General features: G+C 44.6%; 1 protein-coding gene and 1 long non-coding RNA gene across 14 annotated transcripts in view; one reads left to right on the top strand and one right to left on the bottom strand.

Moving 5' to 3' along the window:
* The first annotated feature begins 259 nt into the window (after window positions 1–259).
* LOC148000848 (uncharacterized) overlaps window positions 260–14908 on the top strand; it is a 32122-nt gene continuing 17473 nt past the window's right edge. The window contains exon 1 of the long non-coding RNA XR_015638682.1: window positions 260–400. This is a non-coding gene — a long non-coding RNA (uncharacterized LOC148000848). The remainder of the gene's footprint in view (window positions 401–14908) is intronic.
* Window positions 3061–14908, bottom strand: part of Cfap20dc (CFAP20 domain containing) — a 236499-nt gene continuing 224651 nt past the window's right edge. For 6 of the 13 annotated variants that reach the window (NR_197236.1, NM_001431636.1, NM_001431639.1 and 3 more), the window contains 1 exon segment: window positions 3061–3583. Coding sequence is in view for 9 of the 13 variants with exons in the window: in NM_001431636.1 (NP_001418565.1) it covers window positions 3471–3583 (113 nt within the window). In the remaining 4 variants the exon portion in view is untranslated. 13 annotated transcript variants of the gene reach the window in all.

Here is a 14908-nt window from a genome sequence, read left to right as displayed (position 1 = left end):
GAACCTACCTAGAAGTGAGGACCACGCCCTCTCTCTGCCCTCTGCAGCTGAGGGCTTCCAGGAAACTAGCTTTTCAACCTGATTTGTAAGGTCAGAAGCTTAAAGACCGTGGTCTTCGATCATTCTTGCTATGCCCAATTGGGTGACCGAATCCTAACCTGCTACTAGGAGAAAGAGAAAACAGAATTTTCTTACAAGAATTCTATGTCCGCCTTACGTGGACTGTAAGAGGAATGACGTATGAAATTGAGGTGCTGCTACACAAACATAGGGGCAGAGCTGATGGTGAAGTTTCATGGTTCCAAGCTCTGCTTCCTCCCCTTGGGTTTCTGGTACTACTGCACTCAGGTGGGAAAGGACAAAGAGGAGTCTGGAGCAGATGGGTCAGCAGAGTCCAGCTGTGAGTGCCTGGAATGGGGACGTGGGGGTGGGCTTCTCTGATTTCAGTGTCACAGCTCTTTCAGACAGCGTTCAGTGAAACAGCTCTCTTTGACGATACTCACTGAAATGACCTGTGCTTTTTATTTGGGTTGAGAGCTTTGTAAACCATGGAGAGTGTGAAGGGGCTCTTCTTAGGGTAAATATTCATTGGCTGAAGCTTAGGTACTGGGAATACCTCATTTGCATGGAAAGGCATTCCAGGAAGTTGAGCCTGTAATTTCCACTAAGGGCTGTGTGATATTTCTCAGGCAGTAGGTGTGGGAATCGGACTCCCTAGATAAGGTCAGGCAGAGATATGGAAGGCCTGCTGGGAAAGGGAGCCCTTCGTTTTGCACTGAGCTCTGGGGAGCTGTCTGGACGTGGTAGACCGAGACCTTAATAGCAGGGTTTCCCAAGAGATTCCAGCAATTTCAGAAGACAGAGGCACTGTCTGCAGAGGGAGTGAAGGCAAGCTTGCCTCTGTGTTTTCTGTCATTGTATAGTTTAAAATACCACAGCCCAGAAACCTCCAACAGCTGGATCTTTAACTAAAGTCAAAGAGCAGTTTTGAAATGGATTCTTTTAATTAATTGTTTTGGTACTCTGTACTCTGTGATGACACTCTTCTTGTTTCTTAAAATGGTTTACATTCGAAAGCAACACAATCCAAGAGTGTGTTGGAAACAACTGATTTGAGTGAAGTTAGTCTATGAAACCCAGAGAGATGCTATGTGGCAAAGTGTTTTTCCTCAAAGTCTGCATATGCCTGTTAGTCATTTCCATCAATAGAAAAAAATTAGAGAGGGTGAGAGGGAGGCTGGTGCTAGGACGGAGGAAGCAGCGTGTTCATCATTTCCAGGGACACTCAATCATGGATGTGACTCAATGCATTGCTGACAGCTGCTCTTTCATAATTCCTATTAATTGGGATCTATAATTCAATAATAATTTAGAGGCCGATGAGTATAAGTCATTGTAAGCTGCATTCTGACTAAAGGAAACAAGAAACTAAGTCAGTCACCACACTGTTACCTAATTATCTTAGGATGTAGATCTATATTGAGACAATCTATTTTTTTTTATCATCCACTCTGCAGCCATGAGTTCTAGATATAATCGGCACATATTAGAAACTAAGGCCTTGAAAGCAAACAGAGGCGGTGGAATGGTTCCCGCAGGCATACATGCGACTCTCAACCCAGAATACAAAGCTAAATCACTGTTTCAAAAATCCCTAACGTTCGGGCTGTGCTTGGAACTAACCACGTCAGACTCTGTGGATGCAGAACTCAGGCATTGGTTCCTAAGAGGCTCCAACGGGCAACAGAATATTGATACAGGGACGTAAAGTCCAGTCAAGGAATTTCCGAATAAACAAGGTCAGCCTGGGACAGAACTAGGTTAGGCCCAGGTGTGGTAGGAGTGGTGATCTCACAGTGAGATCCCACCCACCTAGTTTATTGTCTGTGCTTACAAAGGCAGGCAGACCTCTGGATTCATTTGCAGTGTTAAAAATGTGCTTGCTGCTGTCTTTTCTAAGGATCAGGGGGTTAGGGTCATGGGTGTTGACTCATGGGATAATCGAAAGGGATCTTGGGTAATGACTGAATTGATATGTAAATAAAAGACTGGGCTTTTAGTGTGTGCGAAATGAACTATCCATTTCTCACAGAGTTTTTGGAAAAGAGCTGTCTTGAGAGAGTGAGCGAGCGAGTGAGCTATCTGGAAAGCTTTCTCAAGCAGTACATGGACTGTCAGTCTGGACCCGTGATTTGACTTCCAGTTGTTCTCTGGCAGCTTCCAGACGCCCTTCCTCAGGACCCCCCTCTAAGCCAAGGCTGGTCCTTGGCAATTTTGCATGCTCTGTGAAGCCTCATTTTATTCATTTTCATTTTGTAAACATGAAGATATTTGAGAGAAATTCATAACAAAGTATAATTTGAGAAAAAGGATTAAAGGCTTATCAAGCACAAACATGGCTTTAAATAATGTATGATCCTTTGGACAAGAGCCCGAATACGCTTGTGGAAAAAGTTACTTTATCAAGCGATATTAAATGAAATCAAAGAACTGCTGCTAAATCCACCCACACACCAGTAACTTTCCCATTTCTAACAGTGCTGTCCTCATCAAACACCTTTATGAAGTAACAAAACATGCCCGTTAATAAGAACTGTCCCAGCTCAGCCTGAAAGTACTTGGCACGTGATTCAAGGCTGTCTACCTGAATGGAGGATAAGTGTTCTTCCTGCTCTGCAGTGAGAGCAGAACTGCTCTGATGTACCTTAAAGACCAAAGGAAGCCACCCGGCTCTCTCTAGGCATAGGTCACGGAGGCATGGAGGTGTGGAAGGGTGTTTAGATGGCAGTTCCTTGTAAAATCTGGATCCATGAAGTGAGATTATCAGTGGTAAAGGTTGGGAGGAGTAGAAGTAGATGCCAGTGTTAAGCAGCTTAACGATGAACAATGCTGTGATACCGGCCAACTCCTGAGGAGCTAGAATTGAAAGCGCATAGTGGGGCCACCCCCACAAACGTGGTCATTAAGTCTGAGCAGCTCATGCTTCCTAAGAGTTAAAGGGATGGTGACTCACCTAGGAATAGTTGGTAAGGACAGCAGGGCGAACAAAGGGAAGCAGTCTTTTGGCCTCTCTACTTTATCTTTAATACAAATAAGCCATAAAAAAGGTTTCAGACATCTTTTCAACAAGAATACACTTCCCGTAGTGTATCAAGCCGTCATTTATTATTGATTAACACTGGAAAAATTTGAATGAATAATTCTTAATTTGCTTACACAACGTATACGAAATGAGACTTAGACGGTTGGAATGAACAACTGAACAAATTCAAAGCCTAAAATCTGGTGTTTGTATTAATTCCCTCACAAGTTTCAAAGCCACACACACAGCTATAAAGAGAATGCAGATGCTCCTAACATTGAACGCTATTTACAAAGCCCCATTCCTTTTGACTCCGTGGGTCCCCGTGCCCAATACCCAGCTCACGGTGTCCATTGTGGACCTCACATTCCATCTCCAGGGGAAGGAGCTAGACCAACTCGTAGTACTTGCCAGTCTGAGGGTCAAAGTAGCAGTTGAGGCACGGGTCATACAACAGAGTCAACACTTCCTCCTCTTCTTCTGCACTCGGGTCCTCTTCACCTGTGGGCAAGGGGAATCACCAAGACATTAGCCATCGGCCTAGCCCAGAACTCCTCAAGTACACTCTGAGAAGGGAGTCAGGGTGCAGGACACCACCTCTCTCAAGAGCTTTTCTCTACACTGGAAAGGACCACCATGGTAAAAAAAAAACAAAAACAAAAACAAAAAAAATTCCTAATGCCAGGGACTCAAAGGGCCAGCTCCATGATAAAGTCTAAAAAAGCACATAGGGGGCTGGAGAGATGACTCAGTGATTGAGAACGTTGGCTGCTTTTACAGAGGACCCAGGTTTGATTCCCAGCACCTGCATGGCAGCTCAAACTTCTTGTAGTAACTCTGGTCCTTCGGTGTCCAATGGTCTCTTCTGGCCTCTGTGGGCACTGTACACATGATGCATAGGCGTGCATGTAGCAAACCACTCTTACATACAAAATAAAATAGAGTTAAAAGCAACAAGCAAAACCAAATGGTATAGAGAAGAGTCTGAAGGGGAAAAGGTGACAGGGCAGAGTCATGTGCATTAGCGTCAGATAGAAGGGATGACATCCAAAATGCAGTTACCACACGTGCCAGAGCTGTGCCCAGTACAGAGCAGTGTGAGTCCAGGTCAAAACAGAGACTTTACTTCTTCTGTTCCTAAAAGGCCACCAAACAGCTATGCATTTAAAAGATGCCATTTGCAAAGCTAAGATCCATAAAACAGAAAATACGTTAGGTGAGCTACAGTTTTCCTTGTGGTAGGGAGGTCTAAGCTCTACGGGGTTATAGGTGATGGTTTGAGTGGAGAGACCATCCACTGCCTAAATCATTAGCTGCGTTTCCAACACGTAGAATGCAATTAAAACTGTTTCACCAGTATACTTTCTAAGCTCTTTTGCATGCCCTGCCATGTCAACATCTCTAGGTTGATGTTTATATGCAGATGAGGGCTGGCACAAGTTAGGTCAAGGCCATGATTGGACAAAGCTTGCATAAGGCGGGAGAGAAGGGGAAGGGGAGGGAGAATCAAGATGGAGGCGGAGAAGGGTGACCCAGATCCCGGTGCTCTTGAATTACCAAGGTAGCGGGGATGGATTTCTGTAGGCAAATTTATCTAGGTGGGCGGTTTATATCCTTATCAATTGGCTGTGAGTTACTGTGTGGATGTATTGTGAATTGAGAATTTAACATATAAATCTGATTGATAAATTACAGTTTATCGAGTCATGATTTCACTGGGTTGTTGGGAACGTGGGCAGAGTCTGTGGCAGGGAGCCATGATAGGTCAGTCTATGCTGGACTTCTAGAGCCCTGATTTTACTGGGTAGCTGCAGCCAGAGAGTTCGAGGCTAGCAGAGAGCCACTAATTAGAGAGATACTGATTAGAGATAAATTATGGTTAGTTCCTTTTGGCCCCACGAATACCAGAACTAACACTGGAGATCAAGATGCCACGCTGGAACGTCTGGAGGACTTCCTGGGTCACAGAATACTTGGGGGGCAGATGGAGATGCTGAGATAAATTGTGTTAGTTCCTATGGCCCGAGGGAGCCAGAACTAGCCAGAGAGTGACTGCCTGGGTCAGAGAGAGTCCTGGAGAGAAGTGGGGAGCAATATCTGTGGGAACTGATGGTGCTACTTTTTTACCACAACCAAAGACTTTGGTGTTTGCATCCTGATTCCTTCAGAAAGTCTGAGTTTTCCCTTTGGAGCAAGAAGGATGAGGGTAGTCACAGAGAAAAAGAGGTGTTTGGGGCATTTTTCTCTTTATTAGCTCATCTCTCTAAGGACCAAGGATAAGTGTGGGCTGTCAGCTTGAGACTTTAAAGGACTTGGGCTGTGAGCCTGAGACAGATCTGCAGTGACACAGGTTCTGTGGAAAACTGCATGGTTCATGGGTGTGTACATGTTTGAATGTGTATGCACTGAAGAGAGGTCAAAGGTCAAAGGCTGATGTCATGCTCCAAGGCAGTATCCTTCCCTGAACTGGAAGCTCACTGAATTGGCTAGACTGACTGTCCATTGAGCCTCAGAGACCTACCCATCGTACCTTCCCAGTGCTGGGAATAGAGGTCTGAACTCCCATTCTTGACTTTTCTGTGAATGTTGCAATCTGAACCCAAGTCCTCATGCTTGCATGGCAGGAACATTACTGAGACATTTTTCCAGTCCCCAAAACTGTTCCTTTCTTCTTTTAAAGATTTATTTATTTTATGTATGTGAGTACACTCGCTGTACTGTAGCTGTCTTCAGACACACCAGAAGAGGGCATCGGATCCCATCACAGATGGTTGTGAGCCACCATGTGGCTGCCGGGACTTGAACCCAGGACTTCTGGAAGAGCAGTCAGTGCTTCTAACCCCTGAGCCAACTGTCTTTTGAAGGCATAAATAAAAGCCTATGATCTTACTGGGATGGACTGTTACCTCAGTAATCAGGGGGTTCAGGGCCATGAGTTCTAGACCAGCCTGGCCATAGCAATACCCTTGGCTTACAAAACAAAACTAAACAAAACAAAACAAAACTAAACTAAACAAAACACAAAAAGCCCATGATCTTAAATGCTCATAGTACAGTCAGGTGGTGGAGGGAGGCTGGCATTTTACCAGGAAGATCAGAGCAAGCTGTCACAATCACTCTCAGGACACCGGAAAACTGGAGTTAGGACCACGGGCATATGTTCACATGATGAGGGAGGCTTTGAAGCCACTCTACAGCCTATCCCTCTTGTTATCACCCGAAACACAGCCCTTCCTGGAGCCAGACAATGAGGTGGGTGCCAAGCACAGAAGGATTATAGGAAACAGGTTTGTTCTTAGGGAGTGTGTAGTCAATGTGTTTTTGTTTGGCTCTTGTTAGTTGAGTTCTGCACCCACAGATAAAAAGCAGGGCTAAGATGAATGGATGCCTCTGCCCTGTTTGCTGCTATTTCACTGGAGGAGCCCTTAATGGTCTGGAAGGAGGCAGTTTCTCCGCAGTAGCGCCTTAGACAATCATGAGCATGTAGAACAGGCAGGTATTAGGGTGTTCATTTTGCAAACGAGGAAGCTGAGGCCTACAAAGGAAATAGGTCATCTGAGGTTGCCTGGTGGTGACTCACAGGCAGAGCTTGGGACAAAGCCAGGTGATAAGGCTTAATTTCAGTATCCCTTCTCATATACCCTTGTAAAAATGAATTGACAGGCAGGTAATGTGAGTTTACTCCCGTGCCCCTGGTTCCTACTTATTAAGCACACCAGACACTGAGCTCAATGTAAAAACAGAGAGGACGTGTGCCCTGCTGCTGAGAAACTGTCTAGCCGTTTTCAAACTGGCTTCCTCCTCAGTCTGTCACGTGCATCTTCTTGGGCTAGCATTCAAGGGCACACATTAAAGTTTCCTTGTTTTCTTGCTCTCACTTGAGCCTACTTGGTTGCAGATCGATGGTGACCAATGCACGAGTTCATGGATGCTCAAATAGACTCTTTAAAATTTTAATATGCCCAAATTTAGCTTTTGACACCATACTTGATGTTTTTGTGAAGAGTGTGGGATCACACATTTAATTGGGGATTTAAACATGAGATAGACTAGAAAAATGTAAAGGTGTCCTACATTTTCAAATATCAAATTTGGAAGCAGAACAAATTTGACTTCTCATGTTTCAAAACCTACCGGTGAATGTGACAGGGTGTATTAAGGGGTCAGGAGTAAGAGTTCAATAGGCCCAAGAAAAGAGTGCGCTCAGTGATTGGGGCAGAGGCCGGAGGCTTGCCATAGCATGAGTAGTCTAGGCGACTTGGTGGGCTTCCAGAGGGCTTTGGGGAAGCCTATTTTGGCTCAGAACAAGGAGGAATTTTCTTAGCATTAGAACTGACCAGTAAATAGAAATGTCTTCTAGGGAGGGCAAAGGCTAGGGCAATACTTGTGTAGGATTTTGTAGATGAATGTACTTACTACAAAAACCAGATCCCACGACCCTATGACACGCTCCTGTGAGCTTAGCATATCAGCGTTTACATCCTTGAAGTGTTAGAGGACTCTGTTACTAACCACATTGGATTAACAGTGGTAGCCAACATGGCCACTTGGCACAATTTTTAGTGAACAGGATATTGGAGAAGAAATATCGCCTTTTCTTTATTTCTTTTGTTCCCCTAAGAATGTCCTCTGAGGCCATTGTTCTGTTCCATTTTTTCCCCTTGTGGAGAGAATGACTGTTGCTTCCCAAAGGGTGTGACTTAAGCATACCAAAGGAAGCAGCCACTAAAGGTTAACAAGGGGTTAACTGGGCAGTGCTTCTCCGGAAGAGCTAAAAATACCTATAGTTTTCAAATTCTGCATCCCTGGGGAGGGGGATGGCTGCCTGAAGGGTGGCGAGCTGCAGACTCGTTTGATCCTCTTGACCTTGATTTCATCATTTATAAACTGGTAGTCACGATGCCTGTGCTTGGGGCTCTGTGGAAGTCTAGGTTGGATGTGGTAATATGCATATCACAGGGCACAGCAGCTGCTCAGTTAATGGCTGTTAGCTCTATTTAGGATAGCGGTGAGATAAACTATTAATCATTAGCTATATATTTTTAGTTATTTATGTGTATCAATACAGCTAAGCATGAACCAGAGGCTTTGTAGAGGTAGGAGGTAAGACACTTAAATGATCTGATATGCAGATGGCTCTGCATCCCACGTCTGTGGGACACTGGGAAAGTTCACCGCTGAGCCTCTATTTTGTCTGTGTTGGGATATTACCAGTACCTGTCAGATTTCTAGGGATGGAGCAAGCTCATACTCAGCATACAACGAGCTCTCAACAAACTCTGTAAACGTCGTGCTGGCTGGTTTTAGTCCAACTTGACATAAGCCAGAGTCATTTGGGAAGAGGGAACCTTAACTGACAACTGAGAAAGTACCCCACCAGACTGGCCTGTGGGCAGCCTGCTATGATTTTCTTGATTGATGGCTGATGTGGGAGGGCCGAGCTCTCTGTGGGCAGGGCAACCCCTGGCCTGGTTGTCCTGTGAGCTGTAACAAAGCAGGCTGATCAAGCACATACTTCCGTGGCCTCTGCATCAGCTCCTGCTTCCAGGTTACCGTTCTGACTTCCCTCAGAGATTGACTTGGTGTAAGCGGAAACGGACTCTTTGCTCCTTGCGTTGCTTTTGGTCATGGTTCTTAATCGCAGCAACAGAACCCAACAAAGACACTCATCATTACAGGGGACATGGGCTATCTGTGCTGGACAAGAGAGGAGCATGTCCCTTAGAGCTTACTTGGCCCACCAAACTGTATTTCTGTGTTTGCTTGATTTTTATGAGAGGGGGAGGGGAGAGGGAGAGGGATGGGGAGAGGGAGAGAATGAAATCAAACATTCCTAACTACTTTATATAGGACACTAAGACAAATTTATCTTTGATTAAAAGTCCTTAGACCAAAAATCATTTCCACTTCAAAGAGGAAACCCAAATTTTCTATGACAATGTGAAAGTCATAATTCACAAGGTTAACAGTGACTCATGAGTGGTTGTGGATCTACCATTTACTTTCTGGTCTTTACTAATGCATCGGTTAGACCAGCCTTTGAGTGCCTGTGCAGTGCTTGTTCAGTGTATTCTGTGCCTGCACTTAAAAAAACAAAACAAAACAAAACAACAACAACAAAAAAAACCAATAGCAATGCAAGCTAGTGCTGTTAAATGGGGCAAACTCGATGCATTTTACAACCAGCTGGGGATCTTTCAGGATGAGCATAGCCCGAGATGGGCCCTGGGTCTTTAACACCCAACTGCACAGGAAGCGAGGTGGGGCTGAGTCAGTAGCAGAGCTCCTCCTGTACAATGCAGAAAAACAGAAGCAGTAAATGCTATGAGTGCATTCGTCTAGATACACACAACCACAGACTGGGGGCTTCATGCATTAGAACCATGGGCCTAATATAGCTTTGTGAGTTTTAGTACCAAAGTATGAATTTTAAAACTTTCAACGATGGTATTTGTACAAAAATTGGGTGAGCTTGTGCACAATTTTACGCTGAAATAAGTACTTTAAACTTATATAAAAGGTTTTGTTTTCATTGTAATTTAATTTCCGAGGCCTCCAACTTAATCATTTTGCCATAGGAATCTCTGCTTAATGAAATTATAATATCATTAAGCAATTGCCACTATGATGTCAAGTGTTGGGAAATGTTTGGAAAGGTAATTACCCTGCCTGGGTATGGGGTAATTTTCAATTATATTCTTGGATACTGCAGAGTTTTTAAATTTTTTCCCTTAAAATGCTAAATTGCTCTGTTTAAAGACTGGCTATGGAAACTGCAAAAGGACAACTTAACAAATAGAACCGTTTTCTGCTGCCAGGCTCAGAGCATCTGGACAGGGGTCCAAATTGCATTTTTATTCTTCTCCCTATAACAAAGCCATTTCTACTGAAATAAAATTACCTTTCAGATAATAATCTATTTACAAACTTTCAGCCTCATCTCCTTTGAAATTGGTTAGCAGCAATAAGAGGAGAAAGCTCTGTAGAACAGACCGAGCACATCAGTATTGCCTATGCCACCTCTGTAACGTCAGCTCAAGTAAATAACCTCCGAGTGCACCTTTGAGAGCCAATTAATAGAAATGTTAATTATCTATATTTAATGCATTTTAACTGTGGATAATAGAAAACCTGTATGTGCAAGCAGAGGCTTAGGGCTTGAAAATAAATAAAGGGCACGGCCTTATCAGATTTAAAGTCTCAGAGTCAAGACACTCTAGTTGATTTTCAATTTTTCTGATGCTGCCTCTAGAATTAAAAAAAAAAAATCAACGCATTTTCCCTCCTATGGATCCTAAGGACTGACTGACTGCATTTGTGTGTGCACACTAATACACTATTGTTTATTGATTCCCAGAGAGGGGCGCTGTGTGGAACAGCATGCCTGAGGGTCAGGGAGGATGATACTCAACATAAGATGCTGAGGAGCGCCAGCGATCTGGAGGGGCTTTTACCAACATCCCTCAGAGCAGGAGGAATTCATGCACAGTAGCGTCTGGGAGGTCTGCTGGGAAACAGTGCCTTCAATGTGGAGGAAAAGAGAAGACCAAGGGTGGAGTCGAAGTGATGGAAAGGCTCCTCCACTAGAAAGCTGTTTTGCGTCTGGAAGGCAAGTCCTGTGCGTGATTACAGATCAGGTGCCAGCACAGACCGAGCATCCTCTGTGTAGATAACTGAGTGTGTGTCATCTGGAAGATGCCATTTAAGGGTCACGCCATAGGACTTAGATGTTTAATTAGAGGTTATTAGCAACTTTATTCCTTCCAGGTTATCTCTATTATAGTTCCAAATGTGATTGGTCACATGTGAGGGAGGCTCCTTTTTGCAGGATCATGACTCTGGCCGGGTGTCATAGCTGAGCTATCAAGCAAGGAAATCTGGACCTCCATGCTAGTAGGCATAACTCTGGACAGCATGTGGTACTCCATAAGTAGGGATGGTTCTAGAAGAGGGCCTAGGGAGCTTTGGACTCAGCAATATGCTTGTTTCAATTAGAGAGCTGACTTCTATTCCTGAAGGAAAGGCACCTCTTTATAGTAGTGAGCACGTGCGATCTATAGAAGAGACAGCCCTGGCCCCTGAAAGTGATTTAAGAGAGAACATCTCTCTGCCACAAGTTTAAGTTGGGAACAAATGGTCATTGGTACCTTGTGGAAGTAGGAGGGACACTGTGTTCTAGAAGGTCATAGAAAAACCATGATTCATTTTATAAGCTGGGAGTTGAGATGGGGTCTAAATAGAATACTAAGAGGGTTACTGAAAATTGGCGGGATAGCATAATGCTTGCACGGTGAGCAGGAGGACCTGAGTTCATCCCTAGAACCCATCCAATGGGACAGGGAGACAGGCAGAGCCCTGGGACCTGCTGGCTAGGCTCACCTACGTGACAAGATGAAAAACATTATCTCCAGAAAAAAGATGGATGACTCCTGGGGTATAATCCCCAAGGTTGACCTCTGCCCCACTATCCAAAACCATGAGAACTATTCAATCCAGAAAGCTTCAGAGGAAGGGAGTTAAGTAGACTAAAAGCCATCAGAGAGAGCTTGTCACAGTGTGGGTCTTTCTAACCTCGGCGGGGGTTCTGTGGCAGTACCAGAGTGCAGGTCAAGCTGCAGATGGTCAGGCCCGTGGCTCTGTACTCCTTCATGCTTAGGTGAAGAGACAGGCTACTTAGTCTCCTAACCTCACTGTCATGGACAATGTTGTGGCGACATGCAGAAGAATCCCATGTCATGGAGGGCAAACCTCATCAAGTTTCTTCTATTGTTTTACGTCTCCAATTTTATATCTCTTCTAGGGGAGGTCGCCTCTGTGATTCCTTTGTTCTCCCTAAGTCTTGGAAGAATCAGTTTTCTCAGAGTATTGTCCCCACAAGTCAGTCACATTCCAGTGGAAGGCCACACCACACGTCTAATTATATTCAGGCAGCACAATTTGGCCTCGATGGGGGAAAAAAAAAGGCATAAAGTTGGTTGGGAAGGGAAGTGGGGAGGTGGATGTGGCAAGAGTCATGGGAGGGCTGATGAACATGATCAAAACTCACTGTACGCATTTCTCGAAGAACTTATAAAGAAACCATATGACTGCTGCCCAAGACAGAACACATGTCTGCGATCCTGGATTTAAAATGAAGTCAATGAAAGTTAAGAGAAAAGACAGGGGGTTCGTTAGACAGCCCAAGCTGCCTGCTGTGATTGCATGGGTGCCACCGGATACCACATCTGATCTGCTTTGCGCTGTGAACAAATCCTAAGAGAATCCGAAGGTTAGCTCAAGTTGCCCTGTGTCTGACTCCCACTGAACAGACACTCATCTATACATCAGAACTTTCTAGGGTGTTTACTTATGTCCCAGACGGTGCAGTAGGCACCAGGTACCTCACAGTGGAGCAGAACTCTTAGACCCTTATTAAGTGTGAGGTCATTATGTAGCTGTAAACGGAACGACAATGGAAGAACACTTCTGTTGATGGGGAACAGGCAGCCAGATAACACCACGTCCGTCTGTCTGTCTGTAAGGAGCGGTGCAAAGTCTGTGAATCCTTTCACAGTACTTTAGATGATGCATACAAAGAACATTAGCTGCCTGTTTCGTATCCTGCGGCAGACTGGCAACTGGATGGCCCGGGTGACACTGCCATACAGGACGTGCGGGGGCAGGGTTTATTTTTTATGAGACTGACAATGCCAGTTCTCCCTTGGAAGGTCTTTCTTACTCCAGATTTTTGTGAATTGCGGGGAGGTCTACAGGCTGAAGAGAGAGGTAGTTATTATTCTGTGTTGGAACTGGCAGGCATGAATAATTTAGGGGTCATATCTGTAAAGGAACAAATGTCAAAAACAAATTGACAACCATTCTTCCGGCAAAGTACCGTTCATTTTCAAAAGGTCAGCGCGGTAGTTTTTTGTTTTTTTTGTTTTTTTTTTTTTGAGTAAGTTCTGAAATCTTCACTTCCCATTTTACATTTCACACAGGTTCGGAGAAAACGCGTTTTGAGTAAGTGTTAAGGGCACTTGTGCTGGTGGTAATTGGTATTCCACAAGCGTATTACAGCCGAGGAGACCGTGAAGAGCCCGCCAGTTCTCCTTCAGCTGGTGGCAGGGGTCAGAGCAGCACTCTGTAAACACAATGCTGTTTTGGCCAGGCGCGTGGCTCACCTAGGGTGGTGCTTACACTGAAGATCTTCTGGCTGAGCACAAATTGGCAGGGACACAGGCGCCTACTGCATAAGGCAGGGACAGGACCCTTGGGTTCCAGGGTCAGATGTAGCCCATGCATTTCCTGTGTATGGCCCGGCAGGATTTCTAGAATTGCATTAGTCAGGTCACCGCACTGTCCCCTGTGTATTCCTACCTCCAGCTGCTCCAGGAGCACTGGCTTCTCCTTGCAGGAAGGAAGTCAGGTGGTCTGGAACATTACTGCACAGCCCCAGAGAACTACGTGGTGATGATGAAGATGGGGTGGTAACAGAACCCATACTTTAGACTCGAAAGTGTAGAGGCTACCGTGAGAATCCAATTACACATGAAGACCCAGAACACAAAAAGATAGATCACTCATATTTTTGTCTTAGAAGTATCAAGATGGATCATCTCAAAAGAGAAAACTCGGTGGTTTCAACTTAAAACAAAACAAAACAATAACCAAACCAAACCAAACTAAAACACACTTATAAACTAGATAGTGGTTCAGCAGAAAGATGCTGAGGTCTTGGTAGCCCCATCTTAGCACGGGCTCTGACTGGAAATTTGACCTCTGTGTAAGTCACTTACCCATTAAGGCAATCAACAGGTTGAATTGAACCAGTTTGTGACTGATTTTGAGTCCCAGGGTAGGACTTTGAGACACTCATCCCCGGCCACCTGACCTCTTTTATATACTGGGGTTCTATGTGAGACTCCTTTTGAAGTGAGTTTTCATGGCTTACAAAGAAAGTGTAGAGACCACTGCTTAATATTCAATGTCTGAAGTCTTCCACATGTATAAACCCCGGGGATGCGGAAGGAAACCAAGGCTTAAACTTTTGTGAACTGCTCTATTGAGAATTTGGAAAACGTAAAACATTCCAGAAACTGCTCAGGGACCTGGGTCCTTGAGTTAGCAAACTGGCAGTCTCATATACTGAGGCCACTTGGGATTAAAAAGAAGAAATGAATAAAGAAATCAGTACGAGAGAGAGAGAGAGAGAGAGAGAGAGAGAGAGAGAGAGAGAGAGAACATGGTGAACGGAGTACTGTCTCCATAAGACTCTGGTCTAGGCCAGCTATAAAGTGGCAGGTTATATGTAGAGACCCCAGATGTACAGGTCCATGGCCCAGTGGTCCCAGCCTTACCCTGGATCTCCTCAACTGTGATTATATATATATATATATATATATATATATATATATATATATATATGATATTTGCCTTACGGTGGTGGTGTGAGGGCTAAATACAACATCTCAGCAAATGGCAGTACTCTCAGGATGCGTTCTAGATGACTGCAGCCCCGCCTTCTTCTGATGATGATACCAACCAGAAGTCAGAACATTATTTTTCTTTGACAAACATTTTACACGATTGGACAGAAACCTATCTCAGCATACCAGTCAGGTACAGATTGTGCTAGGCTGCCTAAAATCTCCTCGCCATTATCACGGTGAGATTAAGCAAACGGGAAACAGTAGTTTTGATGGTATTAATTAACTTCACCCCCCCCCCAACACACACACTTATCACAGAGGGAGATGGTGAACAAACAGGGAAACATTAGTTCCTGAAGGCATGAAGTACAAGCTGCTAGGAAGAAGGGAAGTGGGCAGCTGATGAACGGGGGTGGAG

Source organism: Rattus norvegicus, chromosome 15 (assembly GCF_021556685.1).
Source record: "Rattus norvegicus strain SHRSP/BbbUtx chromosome 15, alternate assembly SHRSP_T2T, whole genome shotgun sequence".
NCBI lineage: Eukaryota > Metazoa > Chordata > Mammalia > Rodentia > Muridae > Rattus > Rattus norvegicus.
The sequence above is the reverse complement of the archived record's forward strand: the minus strand, read 5'-3'. Positions and strand labels throughout refer to the sequence as shown.